Source organism: Haliotis asinina, chromosome 16, assembly GCF_037392515.1.
Source record: "Haliotis asinina isolate JCU_RB_2024 chromosome 16, JCU_Hal_asi_v2, whole genome shotgun sequence".
NCBI classification, from domain to species: domain Eukaryota; kingdom Metazoa; phylum Mollusca; class Gastropoda; order Lepetellida; family Haliotidae; genus Haliotis; species Haliotis asinina.
This window is the reverse complement of record NC_090295.1, coordinates 48,007,673-48,031,220: the sequence shown is the minus strand read 5'-3', so window position 1 is coordinate 48,031,220 and position 23,548 is coordinate 48,007,673. Positions and strand designations below refer to the sequence as shown.

At 37.7% G+C, this 23,548-nt stretch overlaps 1 protein-coding gene across 8 annotated transcripts in view; it reads right to left on the bottom strand.

Moving 5' to 3' along the window:
* Window positions 1-282: 282 nt before the first annotated feature.
* The window catches only part of LOC137268927 (rap1 GTPase-activating protein 1-like), a 299,889-nt gene continuing 276,623 nt past the window's right edge, over window positions 283-23,548 (bottom strand). For 7 of the 8 annotated variants that reach the window (XM_067803536.1, XM_067803538.1, XM_067803542.1 and 4 more), the window contains 19 exons: window positions 21,712-21,801; window positions 18,036-18,083; window positions 17,215-17,409; window positions 16,617-16,717; window positions 16,066-16,141; window positions 15,736-15,789; window positions 15,112-15,195; window positions 14,505-14,605; window positions 14,242-14,371; window positions 13,648-13,803; window positions 12,859-12,930; window positions 12,415-12,501; window positions 11,859-12,116; window positions 11,257-11,336; window positions 10,296-10,400; window positions 9,017-9,134; window positions 6,756-6,858; window positions 6,031-6,119; window positions 283-5,692 (listed from right to left, as the gene is read on the bottom strand). In XM_067803536.1, the coding sequence (XP_067659637.1) occupies window positions 5,561-5,692; window positions 6,031-6,119; window positions 6,756-6,858; window positions 9,017-9,134; window positions 10,296-10,400; window positions 11,257-11,336; window positions 11,859-12,116; window positions 12,415-12,501; window positions 12,859-12,930; window positions 13,648-13,803; window positions 14,242-14,371; window positions 14,505-14,605; window positions 15,112-15,195; window positions 15,736-15,789; window positions 16,066-16,141; window positions 16,617-16,717; window positions 17,215-17,409; window positions 18,036-18,083; window positions 21,712-21,801 (2,079 nt within the window). In that variant the 3' untranslated portion in view covers window positions 283-5,560. The remainder of the gene's footprint in view (window positions 5,693-6,030; window positions 6,120-6,755; window positions 6,859-9,016; window positions 9,135-10,295; window positions 10,401-11,256; window positions 11,337-11,858; window positions 12,117-12,414; window positions 12,502-12,858; window positions 12,931-13,647; window positions 13,804-14,241; window positions 14,372-14,504; window positions 14,606-15,111; window positions 15,196-15,735; window positions 15,790-16,065; window positions 16,142-16,616; window positions 16,718-17,214; window positions 17,410-18,035; window positions 18,084-21,711; window positions 21,802-23,548) is intronic. The other variant, XM_067803537.1, reaches the window with a different exon arrangement.

Genomic DNA, 23,548 nt, shown 5'->3' with positions numbered 1-23,548 from the left:
GGGAATTCTAGATGGATATGATTGGTTGTAACCAGAAACCGAATAAATTATGTGGTCAGACTTATTGATTTGCTTGATAAGGTAGCATCTTACACGGGTTGGATCACTGTTAAGAATCACTGGATTTTCAGCTCCAGATGTATTTATTCACAGGCTATACCTTGAATAATGACTAAAATGGTACATAACTGATAGATAAAGGGTGCTCTGGTGTGACTTGAAACAGTTTACATGCTTGTACTAGCTTCCAAACCACTGTCAATAAAACACAACAAGCACCTGTTGATTACTTTACAGCTTTATTAACATTTTGACAAAATAAATCATTATGCACTGCTGCATGAATAAAATAAATACTATCGTATCCATGTACTCCTGACATCATGGATGATAACAGTTTGTCCATACACAGCCCCTGAAAATCAGTCAACATTCAGGGTCCACATCCATAATCCAGTCTCAGTAGAATATACATTGTAACATGCAACAGATCATAAACAAAGAACATTTAAATGATAAATGTTGTAAAAGTCAAGCAAAAATGCAAAAAGGCTCAGGGAAATTAACTTCAAATATAATATTTTATTTTCAGTTTAGGAACTAATTCCATATGTGCTTAAAGTTTCCAGGTTCTGAAGTGACATGACAAGTTATCAGGTAAGTGGCATCTTCTGTTATCAAGCATATCCTATCTCCATTCTACTTCATGTCTTTGTTATGATCAACACCAGAGCCTAGATTGAAAGCTCTCTTAGTACTAGGACAGTCATAAGTTAATTTTAACATATGGCAAATTAAGACTATCTTAGCACTTTGAAAATCTAGGGACCCAGTCATGATTTCGAGTCTGTGTACAGGGTATGACCAATAGAGAAAGGAGATATGGTACCCTTGATAATACGGGTTGGGCCACTGACAGTGTAATCATTATGTCGAGAATGTCCCTGAAAACATCTGACCTTGAGACTTCCTGCAGATGTGGACCCCGGTCCTTCACAAACAAAACTTGAAACATACTATTTTCTTCAAAACTTGATCCCTTGTCTTGTGGAATCTGTTTCGAATGGGTCATTTCTCCCAGAATCGACAAACTTTGACTAGCTGTTCAAATGCCTGTTGATTGACATTCGTGAATGGATGGCATATTCAGCCTGCAAGGGAGATAACCCCAACAGAGCAGTACAGTTATCTAGCAGTTTCCATCTTTGCTTTCAGCATTAGGCCTGTTACAGAAAGAGACATATTAAAACATATACCTATTTCTGAATCACATGTGTCACCAGATTTGTTTGATTTTGACTATTTAAACCATGTTGATTGTTATGCCTTGTTTGTGATATTGTCATATTCCTTTGTAATTCCCATGTTAGAGACACTCAGTTAGAAACACCAGCAAATGTAGTATGAAAAAGATGAAATCTGCCCTCATAAAAAGTATTAGGAATGAATATTTGAAATATAAGAGTTAGATTAAAAAGTTGCCCTGAAATCATAACATTCTTTGTAACTCTATCACAAAAAAAGAACCAAAAAAGAGACTTACAAAAAACTTACAACACAATGTTCAAGACAAACCCAGTTGAAGTTACACAAATAGTCCAATGTATGATTCTAAAACCTTAATGCAGATGACGCTCACTTGTATTTACAGCACCAATCGGCAAGCGCTACCTACTGGAGCATGTCTACTGTACAAAATATACACTGAACTATAGAACAATGGGAGGTGATACGACATCGTATCATCATACTGTATTCAATACAGTATTGAGTCTTTGCTGTTGCATTCAATACATTTTATCATGTGATTAAGAATACATAATATACTGTGTTTCATACAGCATCCATTATTGTACTCAATACAGTTTGTATTATTGTATTCATACCACATGATTTTGTACATAATACAACAGATCATACTACTTTCAATACATCTTTTGTCTTAAACACAGCTTAGCGTCATATAATTGAGTTGGTTACAGTTCCGTATAATACTGTTATAACCAACAGAGAATTCTACTGTGTTTTTGTATTAAATACGTGTTATATTGTACTGAATGCAACATTGTATCAAATTCTTGTATTCAAAACACAGGCTTTGTACAGTTTTAATATTCCAGCACAGATCAAGGTCACAGAGATGAGAGAATTAACAAAAGTTAGATTAAAAATTGCAATTTACCAAAATACCATGGCTAACTGTTAAAAATCCAAACCTAGATTTACCCCAAATGTATTGTCTTCACATTTTCCAACCTACCAAATACAAACAGATCTGAGACCAAGAGATAACAATCACAAAATGAAGGAGGCTAATTAAATTTGATTCAAAGCTAACATGGCGCCATTTATGATGAAAGGCAATTAGCAAACAGTCCTTCGCATAACTATATAAATGTCAACAAAAAGTTACAGACATTACAAAGACAGTTAATATTGCACTGATAAACAGGACAGTCCTGTGATCAAATAGTTTCTATTTTAACATGGTCAGCACTAATACACAGTCCATATTTGGACAAAGGTATATAAATAATTTACATATTCATGTACACATTAAGCACAGAAAGTCCACTCTGTACACACACTGAAGGGTTTGTGGAGTCATCCAAGGATTCCTCATTGGAACCCACTCTGTCTGAGTCCTATTTGTAGTGTACATGGCTGTGAGGTATGGATGACGGGTTGTATCTGTCATATCAACCTGAAGTAAATGTATATTCAGCACTTAATCTATTAAACCACTCGTCAGTTGAGAACCAAATAGATGGCTTGTTATGACCATCAGTCTGGGTAAAGCAATCTGTGACAAGCAATCAGATGTCATCTTACAACCAGGTCCATTGTTTTTGTAAATCATTGGTTAAAAGTAACATATGATCATTTGGCAGTTGGCAGAAAGTGACAATTGGGATCTGAATAAAATTTCCAATGACTGAGATAAATGGGGTGAAGCTGATAATAAAACTCTCAATCTAACATCATCAGTCCAAATGTTTTACCAGTGAAATTCAGGGTAAACCAATGGGTTATAGAATTTGTTAATAAATTGTTGCAAAAGAAGGAAAACATCTGGACAAGATCACACAAGGAAATCGACCAATCAGGAGCATGCATTCCATTCATTTCAGGTTTTTGGCTCTGAATAAACCATTAATTATATAATGACTAGTCTCAACATGCAAATACCCATATATTTTGGATTCAAATATTCACATTGTCATAACAGACCCTCAGCTACTGACATTGGTTTGAATCAGTGAGGCAAGCAGATTCATATTCCTGTTATCTTACATTCAAGACCTTTGCTGTCACACAAGGATCTCTTGGAAAGGGAATCACACATTGATTTCCTTGAAGACATTGTTCCCATATTGGATATGGTCAATACTGAATCATGACCTTGACCTGGTTAACTCATTCCATAACTCTGTACCCCACTTACAAGTGTAACTGGCACAACTCGAAATCATTCCGAACAAAACATTCAATGTTTGTATGCTTTGCTCATTGCCTGGTCTGTTTCTGAAATATCTCTGTCATGACAAGACTTTAATCAAGTTTGAAGAGTCAGATTATTTGACCAGGCATAACATTAGCTATTCCACATATGCAACTTAAGTCAGGTGGAAGAACTCCAACCATCAGTACTAACTGTCACTGCTATTTGTGATATGTTTTCCTCTAGATACACATGATACTTCCTCTGTCTCCAAGATTTGGCCAAATTCACACACTTTTCCGCTGTATTCTTTGTCAAAATTGATATTTCACCTCCTTTTTTGTCTATAAATCTATTCATCACAAACATCCATTCGTTCTGTTGACCTGCTTTACGGTACTGAGTCTTGCATTTAATACTGAAATCTACAGTAATATTCCCATCGCTGGACGAAAACTTGCACATGGAGAAACAGGTCATCGAGACACATGTGAAGGATCTCTATTTCATCAGTTGTCTGAACCATGATGTACAATAATCAGCTTTGACAGTATTTGGAATTGACTGCTTAAAAATCTTTTGAGGGAAAATTCCATGAAGTGCAGAGCAACTGGTTGAAGTTCAGAGCAATTTCAGCACAAATCGTTAATTCCCAGTACTTCAGAAGTCCCCAGAGAGTCTTTGTGGACACTGCTCTTTCCATGGTAACATTCAGCACTTTGAGAATCTCATCCATTCCGATGTTTCCACAAAAGTCACTTGTGTGACACTTTTACTGTCCCGACTGTTGTAGACCATTTTCTTGAACCTCTTTGGACAAGTTATCAAGAAGACCAGGAAAGCAAGAATAAGTATACTTAAAGACTCTCTGATAGCTGAACCATTGCTCAGACACATTTTCTCGTTCAAAGCACAAGTGATACTTCTTGTACTGCATTTGCTCTGAACACAATTTCCACACAATATTCTTCTGTTAGTGTGTCCAAACAATCCTAAAACCAAGAACTGCAAATCAAATTTTACCATCTAATCCAAGACCATGTTAAAGACTTTTTCAGTTCAAGACCTTGTTAAAGACTGTTCCAATTCAAGACTGAGACAGAGACTGTTCCATTTCTAGACATGTTAAAGACCATTCCAATCCAAGACTGTGATAGTGACTGTTCCATTTCTAGACATGTGAAAGACCATTCCAATCCAAGACTGTGATAGTGACTGTTCCATTTCTAGACATGCGAAAGACCATTCCAATCCAAGACTGTGATAGTGACTGTTCCATTTCTAGACTTGTTAAAGACTGTTGAATGATATTCCCTGCACCACACACCAGGGATACAGCCTTCACATATGTCATGTAATTTTCACACTGTAAAGGCTCTGTATTGCACTGCCAAAGGTCATTGGAAATACATCTGTTTCATCCTTCAGACACTCATCAATCTTGCTTCTACCCGATTCAAACGTGGGTCATTGTCAGAATGCCATCAAGGCCAAAAACCTAAACAACTTAAGAAACAGTATACCTTCCGACTTAAACACTGCATCCAAGAGTCACATGTGTCCTTCAATCTGTCTAGGTTTGATTCACTGAATATATCAAAAAGCTTAAATGCACCTTGTTCAAACACTTGCCAGTTTTCTTTTGTAGGCCATGTATTAACAAGGATCAGTTAGGCAGTATGATACTGTGACATTACTTCACCAGTGCTTGTCTTGTATATACATGTATGTACATCATGGGTTAGTTTTCAAGCCTTGAAATACAAAATAAGCCTCGAACAATCCTGCCAAGATCCAGACACAGTCGCCCTTTAGCCATTCAAACAACTTGTTGAAAGTTCATTAAAGATATTATGAAGGTTGTCATAAAAACATGAAAATAAGGTGAAGGTCATCAAAAAGGTTGAAGGTCACTGATTTGAGCTTAGAACCTAGCACTGACATCAACTCTTGGTCAAGTATTACTGTTCACATTATGAAGGTGAAGGTCGTATGAGCTGAATTGTAGTTATGGCACTTGATGACAATTGTTGAGTCTTTGGTCCAGAAAAGCATATCTCCTTGACATTCCGAGCCATATGGAGGTCTGAATGGCATTGATTATGAAGGTGAAGGTCATTATACTGTTGCTTCTGGACTTATCTCGATGACAGGAAACTTGCGTCTCTGCAATTCACGTGTGACTTGAGCGAGATCGGTCATCAACTTTAGTTCTTGGTCCTTTAGCTTTTTAATCTCTCGCTGACTAGTCTGCAAAAAGAATAGTGATTAGTCAGCACAATAAACATGTCAGTTCATGATCAAGCAGTGCTACCGTGATGTTATTCAACCTGGTCTAATCACTGTTACCATGCACAAGAAAAAATTGCTTTGCCTATTGTGAATACTGTAACTGACTAATCTTACTAGTTAGCTTATGACACTACATATTAGTTGATGTTTTATTCCATCCGACAGAAAAAATACAATTGATTTTGTTTGACAGCCAATACCTTTCACATATTGTTTACCTCCCATATTTTTATGACTATAAACACCTATAACAACTTGTTTGATAGTTGATACCTGCAGCAATGTTTACCACGTACCACGTTTTGTCTGAGCAGTTCTAACTTCTCACATCGTAGTTTATGTACCTCTGCTTTCAACAGGTCGGCTTGCCGGGTAACAGCGTCACCTAGTGGACAAATCAGGAACCAGTCAGCTCAAGCAGTAATGATTTAGCAGACATGTTTCTACCATCATTTTCTTCAAGGATGTTATAAGAATTAAATTTGCATTTTATTTGGGATAAGTACACTGACAGCCATTTAGAAGTTGCAACACGAAGGAAGGATAACAATATATGGATGTACACCTTTCATTATAACAGTTGGAGTAGGTTACAAACTTGGGATGGGACGGGTCCAAGTTGTCTACCCGGGTACCCCATCCCATATTACCCTACACTACCTGGATACCTGTTATGTCAATTCCTCATATCAAAATTGTCAAAAAGGGCAATGGGTTTCTTTTCAACTTGGAGACTAAAATTTTGAGTTTTTCAATAACTAATATTAACTAAATAATTCAATTGTTGATAAAGTTTAAAGCAGAACTATTGTAACATTTGTAATAAAATATTACTATAGAATAAATCAATATTTCATACATAATTAAGGCGTGAAGTGTTGGTGCAATAAATATGAAATTCTTCAACAAAAACAGTGTGCACAAAAGGTCACTCAAAATTAGGTGAACATATAACCCACTTGTTTTGAGACATCACCAAAACATTCAAGAAAAAAAGCACATAGAGATGCCAAAGCCTCACTTTCACCATCCAATGAAAACACACAGCCACCATCTTCACTGAAGCTATTGGAGAGGGATGCACGGATATTGTTGCTGGGGGTACCGGCTGATGACATACTCTCCTGAAACAGAGGAGAGGAAACTCTACTAGCAAGGCAGCGTGGGATAGCACAACAGTGAGGGTGCACCACATAGTTTGGGAAGTTTGGAAAAAGGGAGGCAAAAAGATTGGGTTTGGTCAGCTTGTTGAGCAAGAACAGAAGCGCTGGTTTACAACTTGGGCCTAGGATCATATTTTCTGATCCAGGGACTAAAGATCTTGATATCTGGATGATGACAAAAAGATTGGGTCATGTCAGCTTGTTGAGTGAGAAAAGAAACACTTGTTTACTGCTTAGGACCATGAGTGTTGCCAAGTACCAAGGATGATAATAAGGTGATCCTGATGCTATAATCACGATATTTGGATCTTGGTACACTAAAGATAAAGAATTCACCGGCACATTTCCGCCAGTTCACATGGTGACCCAAAATCAGAAGGAATGGAGGGTTAGAAGATAGAACAATGGACCAATGCCAGTAACTGATCATGGTTTCAAGACAGCGGTAGCAGGCAACACACTGGACTGGTTATTGCTCCCATCTTAAGAAGCTGGGGAACAGAAATGAGTGAATAATGTTTCAGGATGTTTCAGAGATATTCCTGTGTTATCAAGGTTGTCAAATGCAACTGGCAAACTGAAGTCAGCAAGCATGTGCACTGACACTTGTCATGATGACACCCATCAGCAAGCCACTCCATTCTCTTTCATGTGCATTGACAAGTAAGGGCTACTGGATAGATGGCCACAGATTTGACATTTGATTGACCAATCAGGTTTCTCCACATCACAATGGATGTCATATGTATAGGTGATATTACATAGAAGGCTGTGACATAACAGGGTTGCACAATGTTTGCAACTGGGAGAGACAATTTTAATAACACGCTTGTTGGATCCAACACAACTATTGGCATCAAACTCAGCCAATGAAGGAAGGAAGAGGAAATGGAGAGTTGGGGAGAGGAGTGGGGACATTGGGAGACAAATTTAATCAGCATTCCGGATATGCTGTAGATTGGACTGAGCCACTGCAGAAAGAAATATTAGGAATCATTGTTTCTTTCAAGGTGGAATAGCAATTTAGAAATGCATCTAACTGACCAGTGAATGGAAGTAAATACTGTGACTACAAAAACGTTTCTTCAGTAGAACCCAGTAGGACGCCTCCAGCCTACCTACTGCTGGTTGGACTGAGTGCAGGTTCAGACACTAGCTGTGGATGACAGGAGAGAGAGAGTGGGGGGTCACAGACAGACACATAGGAGTCCTTCACTATTCAGTGTATCGTATCTCCAATTTGTTGTGACAAAACACCATGTTCACCATCATACCTCTGTGCTCTGGTGGGTAATTTAGCACAGAATCCTCTAGCTCATGTGAGTAATATGATTGGATGGCTATCTTTAGCAATTGGCCTTTTGACTTTTGATCCTAATGAAGTAATGGTTGTGACAAGGTCCAGGGTAGGAGAAAAAAACAACTAGGGATCATATTGCCATTGTTACAGATAATTAAACTGTGTTCCAAAAATGATGTTACAATACATACAGGTAAAGAAACAATTTTCAGAAAATAACTAAATTTTTTAAGTTTTCACATATCTTAGCGTGGTATAATTCTGAAATGATTTTTCTTTTCATATGTATTGATGCAAATATATTTTGTGTGACTACATGCATTCATGCAAATCAGTTATCTTTTTCTCCTGTACTGACTTCACTGGAGTGCAAGAATATGACAGAAAGAATACGTTTGATGACGAAGCCCCTTGAGAGATGACCCGGAGAGTTGAGCACCAGGTGCCGTGACAACAGCTGATCACCACACTCACAAGACAAGAAAGACATTGTCATATAGATGGAAAAGCTATTTCAGTGACCTGCTCTCAGAAAGCATGTATCTTTTTAATTAAATTATCTTAATCCATGACCATTCTGTCCAAATAAAAATTTAAAGGGCTCTAAGTTGTCTCGGACACCATGAACTTCAGATCTGTCCACACTGAAGGTTCTGAATTATTTCCCCTCAAATATTTGGAATATAAACCAATTTCTGTTTGTCTTAACTGAAATTCTGAAAGATGACTTGTCATATCATATTGAAATTTTGCTTTGTGAGTAAAATCCTGAAACGCTTTTCCTTCTGAAGAGCGACCCCTTGCGGCTGTGACACGTACCATGCCTGTGTCGGAGTCTTCGTGGTCGTGGTTGTTGTGTGTTGGTGTGAAATCGTCCATGCTGTTGAAGCTACTCTCAGAGTTGGAGGGAGACAACTGAACACTATTGTGGTTGATTCTGAAGAAAACCCAAATGAAAAATAATTACACCCTTCACTATTATTTTGCAGCTGATTCTAGACACACTGAAGATGCTATGGTCAAATAAAACATCACAGTTTTGGTTTACCATGCATTATCAACAAAAGTAACACAAAGGAATCAAACACAGACCAGTGCAAGGCAGGTACATAGCAAGTAAATACTTGGCCAAGAAAGATGTGGGTTGGGAAAGGAACGAAGTCATATGACATGTTATACCCACCTGGTTGCTGATGACATGCTGCTGGGACTAGACTGGGGGATATATGACATGTTATACCCACCTGGTTGCTGATGACATGCTGCTGGGACTAGACTGGGAGGATATGACATGTTATACCCACCTGGTTGCTGATGACATGCTGCTGGGACTAGACTGGGAGGATATATGACATGTAATACCCACCTGGTTGCTGATGAGATGCTGCTGGGATGAGACGGGGGGATATATATTATGATACCCACCTTGTAGCTGATGAGATGCTGCTTGGATGAGACGGTGAGATATATGACATGTTATACCTACCTTGTTGCTGATGAGATGCTGCTGGGACTAGACTGGGGGATATGTGACATTCTATACCCACCTGGTTGCTGATGAGATGCTGCTGGGATGAGACGGGGGGTTGACATGTTATACCTACCTTGTTGCTGATGAAATGCTGCTGGGACTAGACTGGGAGGATATATGACATGTTATACCCGCCTTGTTGCTGCTGAGATGCTGCTGGGACCAGACTGGGGGATATATGACATGTTATACCCACCTTGTTGCTGATGAGATGCTGCTGGGATGAGACTGGAAGGATATATGACATGTTATGCCCACGGTATTGCTGATGAGATGTGACTTGGACTAGAATGGGAGGATATATGACATGTTATACCCACCTCGTTGCTGATAAGATGCAACTGTGACTAGACTAGAGAAGCTATATGACATGTTATGCCCACGGTATTGCTGATGAGATGTGACTTGGACTAGAATGGGAGGATATATGACATGTTATACCCACCTTGTTGCTGATGAGATGCTGCTGTGACTAGACTAGGGGATATGTGACATGCTATACCCACCTGGTTGCTGATGAGATGCTGCTGGGACCAGACTGGGGGATATATGACATGTTATACCCACCTTGTTGCTGATGAGATGCTGCTGGGACTAGACTGGGGGGAAGGAGGGGGGCTGCAGGTGATGTAGGAGGACATGCTGACAGAACCCTGACTGTCCTGACGAGACCTGGAATACATGCCACACATTAGCACACTCTCCGAGAAGGTATCAACTTTCAAAAACAGTAACACACTTTTGAGCACCAAAACACATTCAAGCATTAGAAACATCTTTAAGCATGATAACACACTTTCAGGCATAGTAACACTTTCAAGAATATCACATATCTTCAAGCATGCTAACAAATCTCAAGCATGGTAAGAACTCACAAGCACAGTGAATCAAGCAAATGATACTGATTTTCAGTTGTTGTTACATGAAGAATGGTCACATCAACACAAGACATTTACATTTAATAAAGCACTGTAACATTCTTTCAAGCAAGACAACATTCACTCAAGCAAGACAACATTCACTCAAGCAAGACAACATTCACTCAAGCAAGACAACATTCACTCAAGCAAGACAACATTCACTCAAGCACAAAAAGTATCAAATAAAACACTTATGCTGCAAAGCCAAGGTGGCATTTAGTCTCAGGTAATCTCAGGTAATCTCAGGTAATCCCCTGCAGTAGTTGATTTCACACCAGTCAGCATTAGTGTAGAAATATCCTCACAGCTAATACACAGCTGTGTCTTTGCAAACCATTCACATAGCTTTTGTTCAGTACAGTAAGCTCTCACTATGAACAGCAGGGGTCTGCAGTTCAAAGGACTCAGAGTGAGTGTGTGAGTGAGTGAATGAGTTGGGTCTTATCCCATCTTCCCTTACATCAGAGAGATGTTTTTAACTAATGCCTTGGCAGACTTCCAAGGCCAAGTAAATCAGAAATTTATCCATTTCTTTTCCATTTTTTTTTATATTTCATTTACTTGTGATTAAATTTCTCCAGGCACTAAAACTGCTTGTCACGACCTACCCCTTATCTTTGGATTTCTTCTCAAGACTACTGGAGAACTGCCGGACTAGACTACGAGGTGTGGAGGGAGACTTCTTCACCTGAACATTTAAAAATACACACTGAGTATAACAAAACAATGAAGTCAATTTTAACACACTTAAAATTAAATTCTTTACTGTATTGAACACAACACAATGTAACACCTATTATATTTGTGATTACACTTTCGCACTAAAGTACTGGTTTTAGCACTTTTTATGGTGTGGGTTAAAGCGCTGACTTTGTGTGCTGGCTAATAGGTGCCTGACTTTTGAACCAGAGTTTATATCCCAGATGGGAATTAATTAATTTCAGAGCAACCTTTAACATAACGTAAGTTCTAGTCCCATTCTAAGTGTGGAAATGGAAAATCATGGAAATAAGGCCAAAAGTTAAACCCACATTCAGAGGCAGAGTAGTCACAGTTTGAGGATCATTATCTAGGCAAATCTGGGATTAAACACAAAATCATTAATCCTAGCTATGGGCTACAACTGTTCAGAGAGAATTACGCCTTAACCCCACTTGCCTATCTGGGCTGTTCCTAAGAGTGTTCACTATGAAACACATCTGTTTCTTACCGGTGATGGTGAATTCTTCTCATCTTCTCCAACTGTTGGAAGTGATGTAGGAATGCCATTGCTCTTACGACTGCCAACCGGTAAATTTGATTCAAAGGACTGGCTTCTTCCCTTCCCACTGAATGCCCGTTTGACTGAGTCAAACAGACGACTTCCTTCCTGTTTGGAGCCAGGAATAAGCGAGAAACCGAATAATTCAATATTCTTCTTGTGAAGGTCCTGCTGTAAGGAGTCGAGAAGAGACGTCCGTGTCCTCTCCTAAAAAACAACCATTTCAATCAAAGCAAGCTGATTTACAGTTCTTGTATGTGACTTTGTGATTGTGTGATTTTTGTCCACAACAGCCATAGCATAGCTAATCATAGCCAACTGTAAATGATCGAGTCTGGACCAGACAATTGAGTGACTGATGGCATGTATAGGAACTTTCCTTCACTCAAGTCAAGAGAACAAGCACAGGATCTATTTGTATCTGGTTGGTTGTCAATAGAACCGTGCAACCAAACATAAGGAAATATATTGAAATATATGCATCAGATAAGTATTTATAACATACCCCAAGTTTAGCAAACTGTTCTGATTTGTAGCAAGCAAGTTCTGCATTGATCAGCTTTGTCAGGAGGAATTCACGGAATTCTGGTCCCTGCAATTATAAAATTTAAAATATGAATTATAAAATTATGGAAACAATGCAAAAGTCATAACTAAACCATTCATTTGAAAAAACAACATTTTGTAATTGACATGACCATATTCAAGTAATATCTGTCACCAAATGGAATGAATGAAGGAGTGATTTAGATATAATCTCACTTTGAAAGAATATTTGTATTTCATTTACATCATGTAGAGACAAATAGCGTCATAATGGGGTAGGAACACCAAGATGGTGCACGCGTTAGATATTGGATAATTTAGTGACATCAACGAACATTTCGAGTCTGAATCTGGGGAATCTTGGACTCAAATCAATAGTAGGATTAAGAAATGCATTTCTCACCTTTTTGAATACTGCAGGTTTCTGGAGAGCTGGGCTAAACATTGGCACATCTTTCCTGGATGTAACACACACCTGTAGAAGAAGACATGGATTGAATCATTTGGTGTCACAAAGTGTGACTCCTCACGTTTTTTTACTATAATTTGTTTAATGTTCTGAAGCAAGGTTTCTACTTTTGTCACTGACTGGATATTTGAGTGCTTTGATCTTTTTACCCACTCTACAAACAGCCTAGTGGAACTGCATGCAAGAGTGGGACTATGTGGGTTGTCTCCCCTTGTGTTTTCCTGGCTGAATCACGTGGTGCTGGGTTGCAATACATGTTTTCTGCGTGTAGCCACATATTAGTTTTTCACTGTCTGGAGATACAGTACAAGAATCAAAGGGTGCTTATAATGACAGATAGAGTCTTAAAACATCTCAGACGTTTCCTACTCAGGTAGATAATTAATGTGACCTCAGATAACGACAACCTTCCGTATCTGTCAGAGTTGAAAAACATAGAGCTATCTCCCTTGGACTAGACACCAAAGTGACAGGTGAGTTACCTTGTAAGCTGTGTAGTCAGTGATTTGGTGGATGGGCTGAACTACAATGTAGAAATGAATGGAAGTGGGAGGCAATCAGTTATCTCCTTTGGACTAGAGCCCGAAGTGACTGGTGCGTTACCTTGTAAGCTGTGTGGTCAGTGTTCGGTTGGATGGGCTGCACTACAATGTAGGAATGAAGGAAGTGGGAGGCAATCAGTTATCTCCCTTTGATTAGAGCCTGAAGTAACTGGTGCGTTACCTTGTAAGCTGTGTGGTCAGTGTTGGGGTTGATGGGCTGCACTACAATGTAGGAATGAAGGAAGTGGGAGGCGATCATGTTCGGAATGAACGGTGTATTCTCCTCCTGGAAGATGATGGCGACGATGTCATTTCCTATGTGTCTTTTACGCTGTAACTGGAGACAGAAGAGAAACATTCATGAACAGGAAACATGTGAATGTGAATGATAAGTACGGAAAAAACAACTCTTATATGTTGTAGTAAGAGTAAAGAGAGAAGCAAACAAACCCTACCTGTTGTAGCAATGTATGGTATGGTATGGTATGGTATGGTATGGTATGGTATGGTATGGTATGGTATGGTATGGTGGCGATCTGCAAGTACCAGAGAATCCAGTGATCAACAGCATAAGCACTGGTCTATGCCACTGGGAAAAGATGACATCAGTCAGCTAAGTCAACAAACCTGATCATCCCATCCCATTAATTGTCTGTTACGACACGCATAGGTTATTGAAGACCAATTTTAACCTGGATCTTCAGGAGTTGCAATGTTAGTACAGAAACAAACCAGACCTAGGTGTGAGTACAGAAACAAAAAAACCAAGTCCTACTTGTTGTGGGTCTCCTTCTGTGTGAGGAAGCATGGTAGAGACATGAAACATGATTTCACTATCGCGGTAGTGTGTAAACACTGACTCCAGCCCCGTTTGATCATGCAGAGTGTCCAGGCCACCACGAAAGCTGCAAATGTAATCAACACCAAAATATCATAAACATCATAACATCACTTCCAATTAAAAAAATGCAGAAAACAATCATAGGGCTATTAGTAAAAGCTGTTTAAGTTTTCAGTTGAATATACACCATCACTCACTGCTTGAAGTCCTTCAGTTGCACCTTGTCCCCAATAAGCTGGAGGAACTCCTCCATGGCTGGACTGTGGGACACATTGCCAAACAGGTCTTCTTCAAAAGTCTGCAATCAAATGGACATTAATAATCCACCCATGACACCTTCAATCATTCTCTTAACATTACGGATCATCAAACTGACTAAGATATTCTAGAATTGCAAACAACAGGAATAGCAAGTCTTTATGGATGATATTCTACAATAGAGAAGTTGATCATAAAAAGAATTTGTCATTCCTAACGGTCATTACGTTTTCAGTATTAATGCTGTGTATTGCCATTAGAAACATTGTTGAAGCTTGGTTGGCTAGAAAACCGACAAACATTCTCCCTGGTTAAAACACCACTAGGACTGTGGGTTTTTATGGTTTTTTAGAACAGATTTCTGCCGAGCAAAATATATTGTGGTTATGAAAACAATGCCAACTTCTTGCAGGACAAATATCCCATTCTTTGGTTCTTATTAAAACTTCTATATATGACATAGGTGAGATCTGGTTTCCACCTCCATCATTACACTGTCTTCGGTTCAGCTGGTGGGAGGTGGGATTATACGTCTGACTGACTCACCTGCTTAAACTTCTGGTATATGATACCGAACTTGAAGGTGCTTGTTAGGACATGTTCATCGTAAGACACTACTAGATCAGAACCCTGGAACCACAACACCTCCAGTTAGTACAAACACAAACAGTGGTTTACAAACAACAATCAAAATCAAAGCATTTCCTCTACTAGATGCTAGCCTCTTATACACACCAGCCTCTAAATTGATGCCTTGTCCGAATTTCTGTTCGAAACTAGAAGCCACCATTCTACTGAATATAAGGTCTCTAAACATACAAAACGTTTACCACTAGACAGCTGAGCATCCAATAAAGGAATTATGGTGTAACAGTCTAATAGATCAAACATGTCTTACAGTTTGATACTGATAGAGGAAATATATTCTTACAGTCTAAAAGAGAAAAAATGGTCTTCCACTCTAACTGAAGAAATATGGTGTTACAGCCTAAGCACAGAAAGCAATAGTCAGCAGATCTGTGCTCTAACTGGGCAGGACCAATGCCTTCCATCCTTGTACACCTTGTATGTCTGGACTTAGGTGCACTCTCCCCAGGGAGCCGAGAATACCACTGACCTATCATTATCTATGTTCATATCCCAGTGCCTCTACCTTTCAATATTCCTTACCTTTAAGGATAACACAGGTTGAAACCTATCTGTTGTGATATCTTCGCATAAGCACTGTGTAAAAAGAATAATAAACATACATAAGATGTTATTCACATTATTTGCTCCATTGTATAATGCATATAATGCACAAAGTATATACCACTAGCTGGGATTGTAACATTGATAACAACATGTCTTTCATATATATATCTTGGCAACTGACCAAGAAATTAGAAACCATTGAAACTGAGTTGATTTTAAAATGTAGTGGCCACAGACTAAAACACAACAATTCTTTAAATAGAATAGGGTGAAAACAAACAAATCTAAGGTTAAAATGGACCTTACCTTAGCTAGTTTGGCTGGATTGGGATTTTCAAGCTTACTGGATGGTACTACTTCATATTTTGTACTGAACCGCGTTCTAAAACACAAGACACAACCATTACATGATAACACTTAATACAAGTGACTTAATACCATGGTTTTACACTGTTTTCAGTTGAATTCCACCAATATCACGATATCATGGAAGGAGATTAGGAAGAAATGAGCTACAAGTATTATACTCTTGATGAGAATTGAACCCTTGCTTAAATCAAATCCTGTTCACAAGCAAACATTTAACTCGCATAACACTACCTGGCCAGTAAGTGACTATGCTTAGTTTTTCCTGCTTTAAGCAGTATTCAAGCAACATCACAGCAGGAACACCAGAAATAGGTTTCACACATTGTACCCATGTGGGGAATCAAACCCAGATCTTTGACGTGAGAAGCAAACAGCTTGGTTACCCCACCGCCCCCTGGACTGATGAAGATAATCTTTTAAGGATGGCAATGATGTAAGGAATACTTGTTTCAGCATTCTAATTTGTAGCATATGATAGCGGTGCTCACCTGAGTATGACTCTAATATCATTGTCTGTCTCTGGGCATGTCTTGATAGACATGACAATTGGTCCCACATTCTCATCCACTGTGTAGTAGTTGAAGTGCTCCTGAAACAATCATCATCACTATCTTCATCGTCATCGTCATCGAAATCATTATCACCACCAATTTCTTCATAGACATCAACATCATCGTCATCGTGTTATCTTCATCATCATCATCATCATCATCATCAAAATGACCACCACCATGCATCCCACTGATTGATGTCACATCATCTCCTCATCACGTCCTAGATGATTGTTCACACTATATGAGTGTCACGTGACTGACAAATGACAACTGTCAAACCAGACAACGGACAATATATCCTATCATGTTGTCGCCGCTCACATGCAACTCACTCAAATGAATCAGGTGTAATTACATATGTCACAGAGCTGAAAAATGCACAGAGATCATATAATAATCTATAATATGATCTCGGATGCATTTCACTTCAAGGGTTGCGTTATCATCTGTTATCCACTAACAGTAAAGAGCCATATTACTTTCATTATCAATACAAAATGATGACTAACTTGGATCCTTATATATCACCTACCTTCCCAAGGAACTGATGCCGGTAAACTAGAGCAGTTTCATCAAGGTCAAGGCTGAACTGCTCTGGGTTGCACTCTGGGATGATGAGGTTCCCACTACTGTCTACAGTGTCAGACTGGATTGCCTCCCCTTCCAACCAATAGCCCCCATCAGAGGGCAGCACCACCATGGGGTAAGGGCCTGGTTTAGCCAGCAGCTGGGTGGTGACAGAAGGTGGCGTGTTATCTCACACTAACATTGATATTCATAATTTAAACCCGACTGGAAATTCATCCATATAAGGCTTGCTACAGTATGAATCATAACTCTGTGAAACTATCATAGTTGTAACATATTTCTGTTCTTACAATGTAACATACACCTGTTCAGCATTGTAGATTACATTTACACCTGTTCAGCATTGTAGATTACATTTACTTACAATGTAACATACTCCTGTTCAGCATTGTAGATTACATTTACTTACAATGTAACATACACCTGTTCAGCATTGTAGATTACATTTACTTACAATGTAACATACTGCTGTTCAGCACTGTAGATTACATTTACTTGCAATGTAACATACTGCTGTTCAGCACTATAGATTCCACTTGCTTACAATGTAACATACTCCTGTTCAGCACTGTAGATTCCACTTGCTTACAATGTAACATACTCCTGTTCAGCACTGTAGATTCCACTTGCTTACAAAGTATTACACAACTGCCCCATACTGAAGACTCTATTTGTTGACACTATGACACACTCCATTGAACTATTATCAGTGTGAGTGACACATTTGTCCTAATGTCACCTACTTTTGCTCCACACTTTACCTACCTGTTTGATGCTCTCATTTTCCTCCTTTGCTGGTGCAATAGGTGGGGCCTGAAATTTCAACATATGCTGTTAGTCGGCAGGTAAACATTGGCTACAACAAGCCTAACATTCTTCTCTCGATTTTGGTCATTGAATGAAAACAAAGTACACTTCCTACACTTAATCTTTCCTTTAAATTGTCAGTTCACAATACTTGTCAGTTTTATCCTGTCATTTCAAGTGATCATCAATGAATCCCATTAATTTTCCCTGAAAAGTTTAAAGTTTAACAGTTTACAAGAGTAGTTTAAGACTGAAATAATGACATTCAGTGACTGAAATTGCAAAACTGTTTTCAGAACAGTAATAACGAGAAAAACTGATACATGTTGGTTGCTAGAAATCCGTTAATCTGATACATGTTGGTTGCTAGAAATCGGTTAATCCGATACATGTTGGTTGCTAGAAATCGGTTAATCCAATACATGTTGGTTGCTAGAAATCGGTTAATCTGATACGTGTTGGTTGCTACAAATCGGTTAATCCGATACATGTTGGTTGCTACAAGTCAGTTAATCTGATACATGTTGGTTGCTAGAAATCGGTTAATTTGATACATGTTGGTTGCTAGAAATCCGTTAATCTGATACATGTTGGTTGCTAGAAATCCGTTAATCTGATACATGTTGGTTGCTACAAATCGGTTAATCCAATACATGTTGGTTGCTACAAATCGGTTAATCCAATACATGTTGGTTGCTAGAAATCAGTTAATCTGATACATGTTGGTTGCTGGAAATTGGTTAATCTCATAAATGTTATTAATATGTTATAATGTGATACCAGAAGAGATTCATCAATCACATCCACAGCTTTACATTATATTACTTCGGTGAGAGTAGAACTTTACCCGTTGTGTTAAGATATATGTTATACAAGAAGCCAAACATTCATTAACTGAACCCAATAAATATAGATTATAGGATCAATCAGGTCAAGTTTATGGGATGATTTGAATTCATGAGGAAAATTTGATACCTAAGGAAACAATATTATCAGATTACTATCAGTTTAATTTTGGAGACTATAATCTTATATAAATATCCTTCAACCTACTTGCTGTTAATCCAGTTTACTTAAGTTTTTTCAAGCTGTTTTGCTTGATAAATGAAACAAAATGTGATCAGTTCTTTTAAACCATAATTGTAAATCCTTCAATTTTAGATCTAATTCACATAAAGAAATTTATTTGGGCATGTATAACCCTATTTTGTCTCCAGAATTCATTTCCAGAATCTGAAAACATTTTACAAAAACATGTAAAATGTATATTGTTTCACATGAATGACCAATTCTTTCTCATTGTTTGGTCATTCATGACCTAATTTCAAGACTGTTTCACAGAAATACATTTTTTCAATGCTTCTCGGCTCCTATAGGTCTTTTGGTATTAACATCATCGTGACATCCCAAACAAGACAGACACCATCTAGTCCGACATACAGACCCTGTTCCAAATATATCCAAGCCCAAGTAAGTCCAGATTTCCACAGCTTAAACAAATTTAGTCAGTCTTAGGGCTCCTTTTCATTATGTTATATCATTTTTTTACAACAAACTTTTTTACTGTGAAACATGTTTATTTCAGAGACTAGTTGTTAGTCTAATGCCATTTGTAAACTGTCCGTACTAAGAAGAAAATCATACAGTGACAGGCTGTATTCCCAAGAAGTTAGGACAGGCTGTATTAGAAAATATATCACAATACAGAAGGAATACACAAAGATGATACATGCTGACGATAAACAGAATAATGTTTAGTAAACTTCTTGACATCTAGATCAACCTTTCTGAGGAATAAGTTAATCATTTCCACATCAGCTGATTTTGGACTGATAAGTTGTTTGTTCTTAAAGTGGTATAAATATTTGCCTTCCTCAAGAATGTTTTTCTTGCAAGACGTCTTTTGGTTCAGTTTCCCATAAAACTACTTCAACTGGTTTCACAAAACGCTGACTTATTATTCAAACTGCAAAGCCAACATTTGAGAAGTCAAGTAAATATTCCATACTCTAATGACTGTGAGTGTGGGAATTAATCATACCATTAGAAAACAGCTATTTGTTTGGAAAGAATGTCTTCACAGTAATCATTAGCACCTTCACTACTGAAATGTTTTCAAAAAGGAATCATTTGAATGGATAAGAAAAATACAGACAGCATTTTCTTTTCATAAAATAAAACACATTTAAACTCATATCAATCCAGAACTTCAGAAAACCACAAGCCATAACTTCATGATAGTTCTTAGAAAAGCTCAATGAATAATATCATTAAGATGACCACTTTCCCAAATCTAAACCATGAAACTTTCAAATGCAACATTATTTAAGAACCATATGTTTTCACAGTTATCCTCAATGTCATGTGACCCCATACATATTCAACAGTACAAAGTTATGCAACTGGTTACCATACACAAACAAGAAGGAAAACAAAAAGAAAAAGAAAAATATACTCATGAACAATGTGCTTTTTTCACCACACTGAAACTGTCATGGAGGTACAAGTCAGAGTTACCTCCCATCCATTGTATAAAACATGGCCATTTGTTGGAGGAGAAAGGTTACACATCTCAACAGTTTTACAAAACACAAACAAACTGAACAAAGCTGTGATGACATACAAATCTGATCTTCCTGTCAACTGTTTTACATCTGTTTCAACACCTCAACCATTGTTTACAAAACAACAGAATTCAAGTAAAAATAAAATCAAATTTGACAACACAAGAGGTCATCAGAAACAACTAACAAGCATCACCATCAAAATATAATCTTGTGAAAAAAGGAAAACAAAAGAATACATCTTTCAAAAGTTCAATCAATCAATCAATCAATCAATCAATCTTCCTTTCTTTCAATGTCTACTGTGTCAGTTTGTATGTTGGATAACTATTACTGGCCACATTTCCACAATCCAATTTCTACATATCCAATCCTTATTCAGTCACATACTAAGGATGAAGGATTATCTATCCTTGTTGTAACAGGAATCACAACTGTCCAGTGCAAAACACTCAGGTATCCACTTAACTAGCACTACAGCCTAACAATAATTGATGAAAATGACAAGTCCACCTTGAAAGACTGAAAAACAACCATATCACAAAAATATTGGTAACATAATACACAGAGGAAAGTTAATAAGGAAAGACAGTTATCAATGACAGGATATGAACACACATGCAGGTTAATGATAGTCATGCACAGACCATGGTGACCTTGGGCTGTATTTACCTGCCAGGTGTTTAAGTGGTCATGTCAGTTACCTTGGCTAAATTCTCTTCACATAACTACATGTTGTAAAGAAAATTTATTGCCATCATTGATATTTTCACCATCACAAAACTATACAATTTCCAAACATAATTAAACAAAATCGTCTGCTTTTCTGTCGCTTTCATCTCAAAATATTCACTAATTTGAAAACTCTTTGTTTCTGTGACCCAAATATTTCAATATTTTATTACGTTTTAAAGAGCATGCATCATGGTTAAGAACGTAAGATGAAAATTTATGAAACGTTTTTGCAAATTACACAGGATAAAAACACATCCTTGTTTGACTCCACTCAGACACCTAACAGAAATCCAGTCCCAATAGGTGCTGTGCAAGGTGAAAACAAACACATCAACCTGGATGGGTTTTGGTAGTGGCATCGTGCACCGTTGATCTTCGTAGCGCCGACTTTGGTATTTAAGGAGAGTGTCGAAAAAATCAGGACCCTATAAGGGTACAAAAGAGTTAATAACAGACTTTCACAATTCACTGTAAGTGCTCTGTTGACATCAGACTAAATAGTCATTCCTCATCTCCAGGCAGCTATTTCATGACGGATTTCTCAAATGTTAGTAGACAGTGAAACAGAAAGGCAGATTGTGAGCTCTGAAAATATTAATTATTTAAACATGCAAGATGTTTCTATGGAAACGAACAGGTGTAATTAGGGTGATCGTCTCCGATTTCAGTGGATATATCTCTGAATGAAACCATTTTCGATGCACATTTCCTCTTGTATAAATTCTAAATTGTAGCAGGAGAAATATCTAACCTGTTGATATATTTTTCATAAAAGAGCATTCTGTGTATGTGTTAATCCTTTAAATTCTTGAAAATAGCAATATAAGCTATAAACTAACTACATTATTCCACTGATGACCATGAAGATGTTACATAAAATCTCTCAATGTACGAAGGAGTGAGTGAATTTCCTTTCATGTCACTTCAAGTAATATTCTAGCAGAATCACAGCGGGGGACATCAGAAATGGGCTTCACACACTGTACCCATGTGGTGAATCAAACCCAGGTCTTCGGAGTGACAAGCAACACTTTATTTACTGGGCTACCTCATCATAGCTTGACCCGAGGCTCCTATGCAATGTGTGTCAATGGGTTTTTTCTTCACTTATTATTAATTGCAAAGACGGCATAATGGGAAACATGGGAACATATAAGCGTGGACAAATTCAAAAGGTAAAAATCATAACTGGGGTATATATGTATAATTATAAATATACATTAATCAGTCAGCGCGGACTGGGTGGTAAGGCATCTCCCAAGGGAGTTCACTGATGATTAGGGGTGGGGTTAAATTATGTTAGTTACAAGAGCAATACAACAACAAAAATGCTGGATCATTCTTGGGGAATGAAAATGCATGAGGAAATCATCTAATATAAATGTATTGTTGTAGGTATGTTCTATGTAACAATACTCCCTCACTCACTCATGTATGTGTACACTGTATGTGTGGTAACTGATCTCAGAGTGAGTGAGTGAGTGAGTGAGTGAGTGAGTGAGTGAGTGGTGTTTACATTACTTGACTCCATGTATTCAGCACTTGCATGGTGCTGAATCTAAATGCTACGCCTAATTGTCAATAAAGAAATTGTTTATTCATATTACACCTTACCATTACTTAATAATATGATAATAATACTTATGTGTAAAAAATAAAATTGAACATAAAATATATCTAAAATATGCCATTTTAGGAATATTCATTGGGTTGTTCCAATACATCTGTATCCATTGCGATTAAGATCATAAAATACTGACTTTTTGCTCACAAGAATTCTTCCCCTCGATAAAAGTGAAATATGATGAAAACTTAAAAAAATATCTGAGGGTTCCTTGTGATCAACATAAGATATCACAAACAGTGTGTGAGCCATAGAGTTCATCTTGTATCACAGAATCTTAGAGTGACGCATGAAAATCAGATCTTTAAAAACATATTTTACATGATTTTTCAAGAATTAAATGTCAAACGTTGATAAAGAAGTAAATGTTTTCTTAATCTGACAATGGTTTTGAATCAGTTCTGTTTTTGATACAGGATTTTGAAGAGTGAAAAGGAAACTATGTTTTAAGGTATCAGATTCTCATCATAGTTTGACATTCATTGCATTGACCCCTTTTATCATAACACATAAAAAAGCAAAATTATCCATTATCATGTTTGTTATTT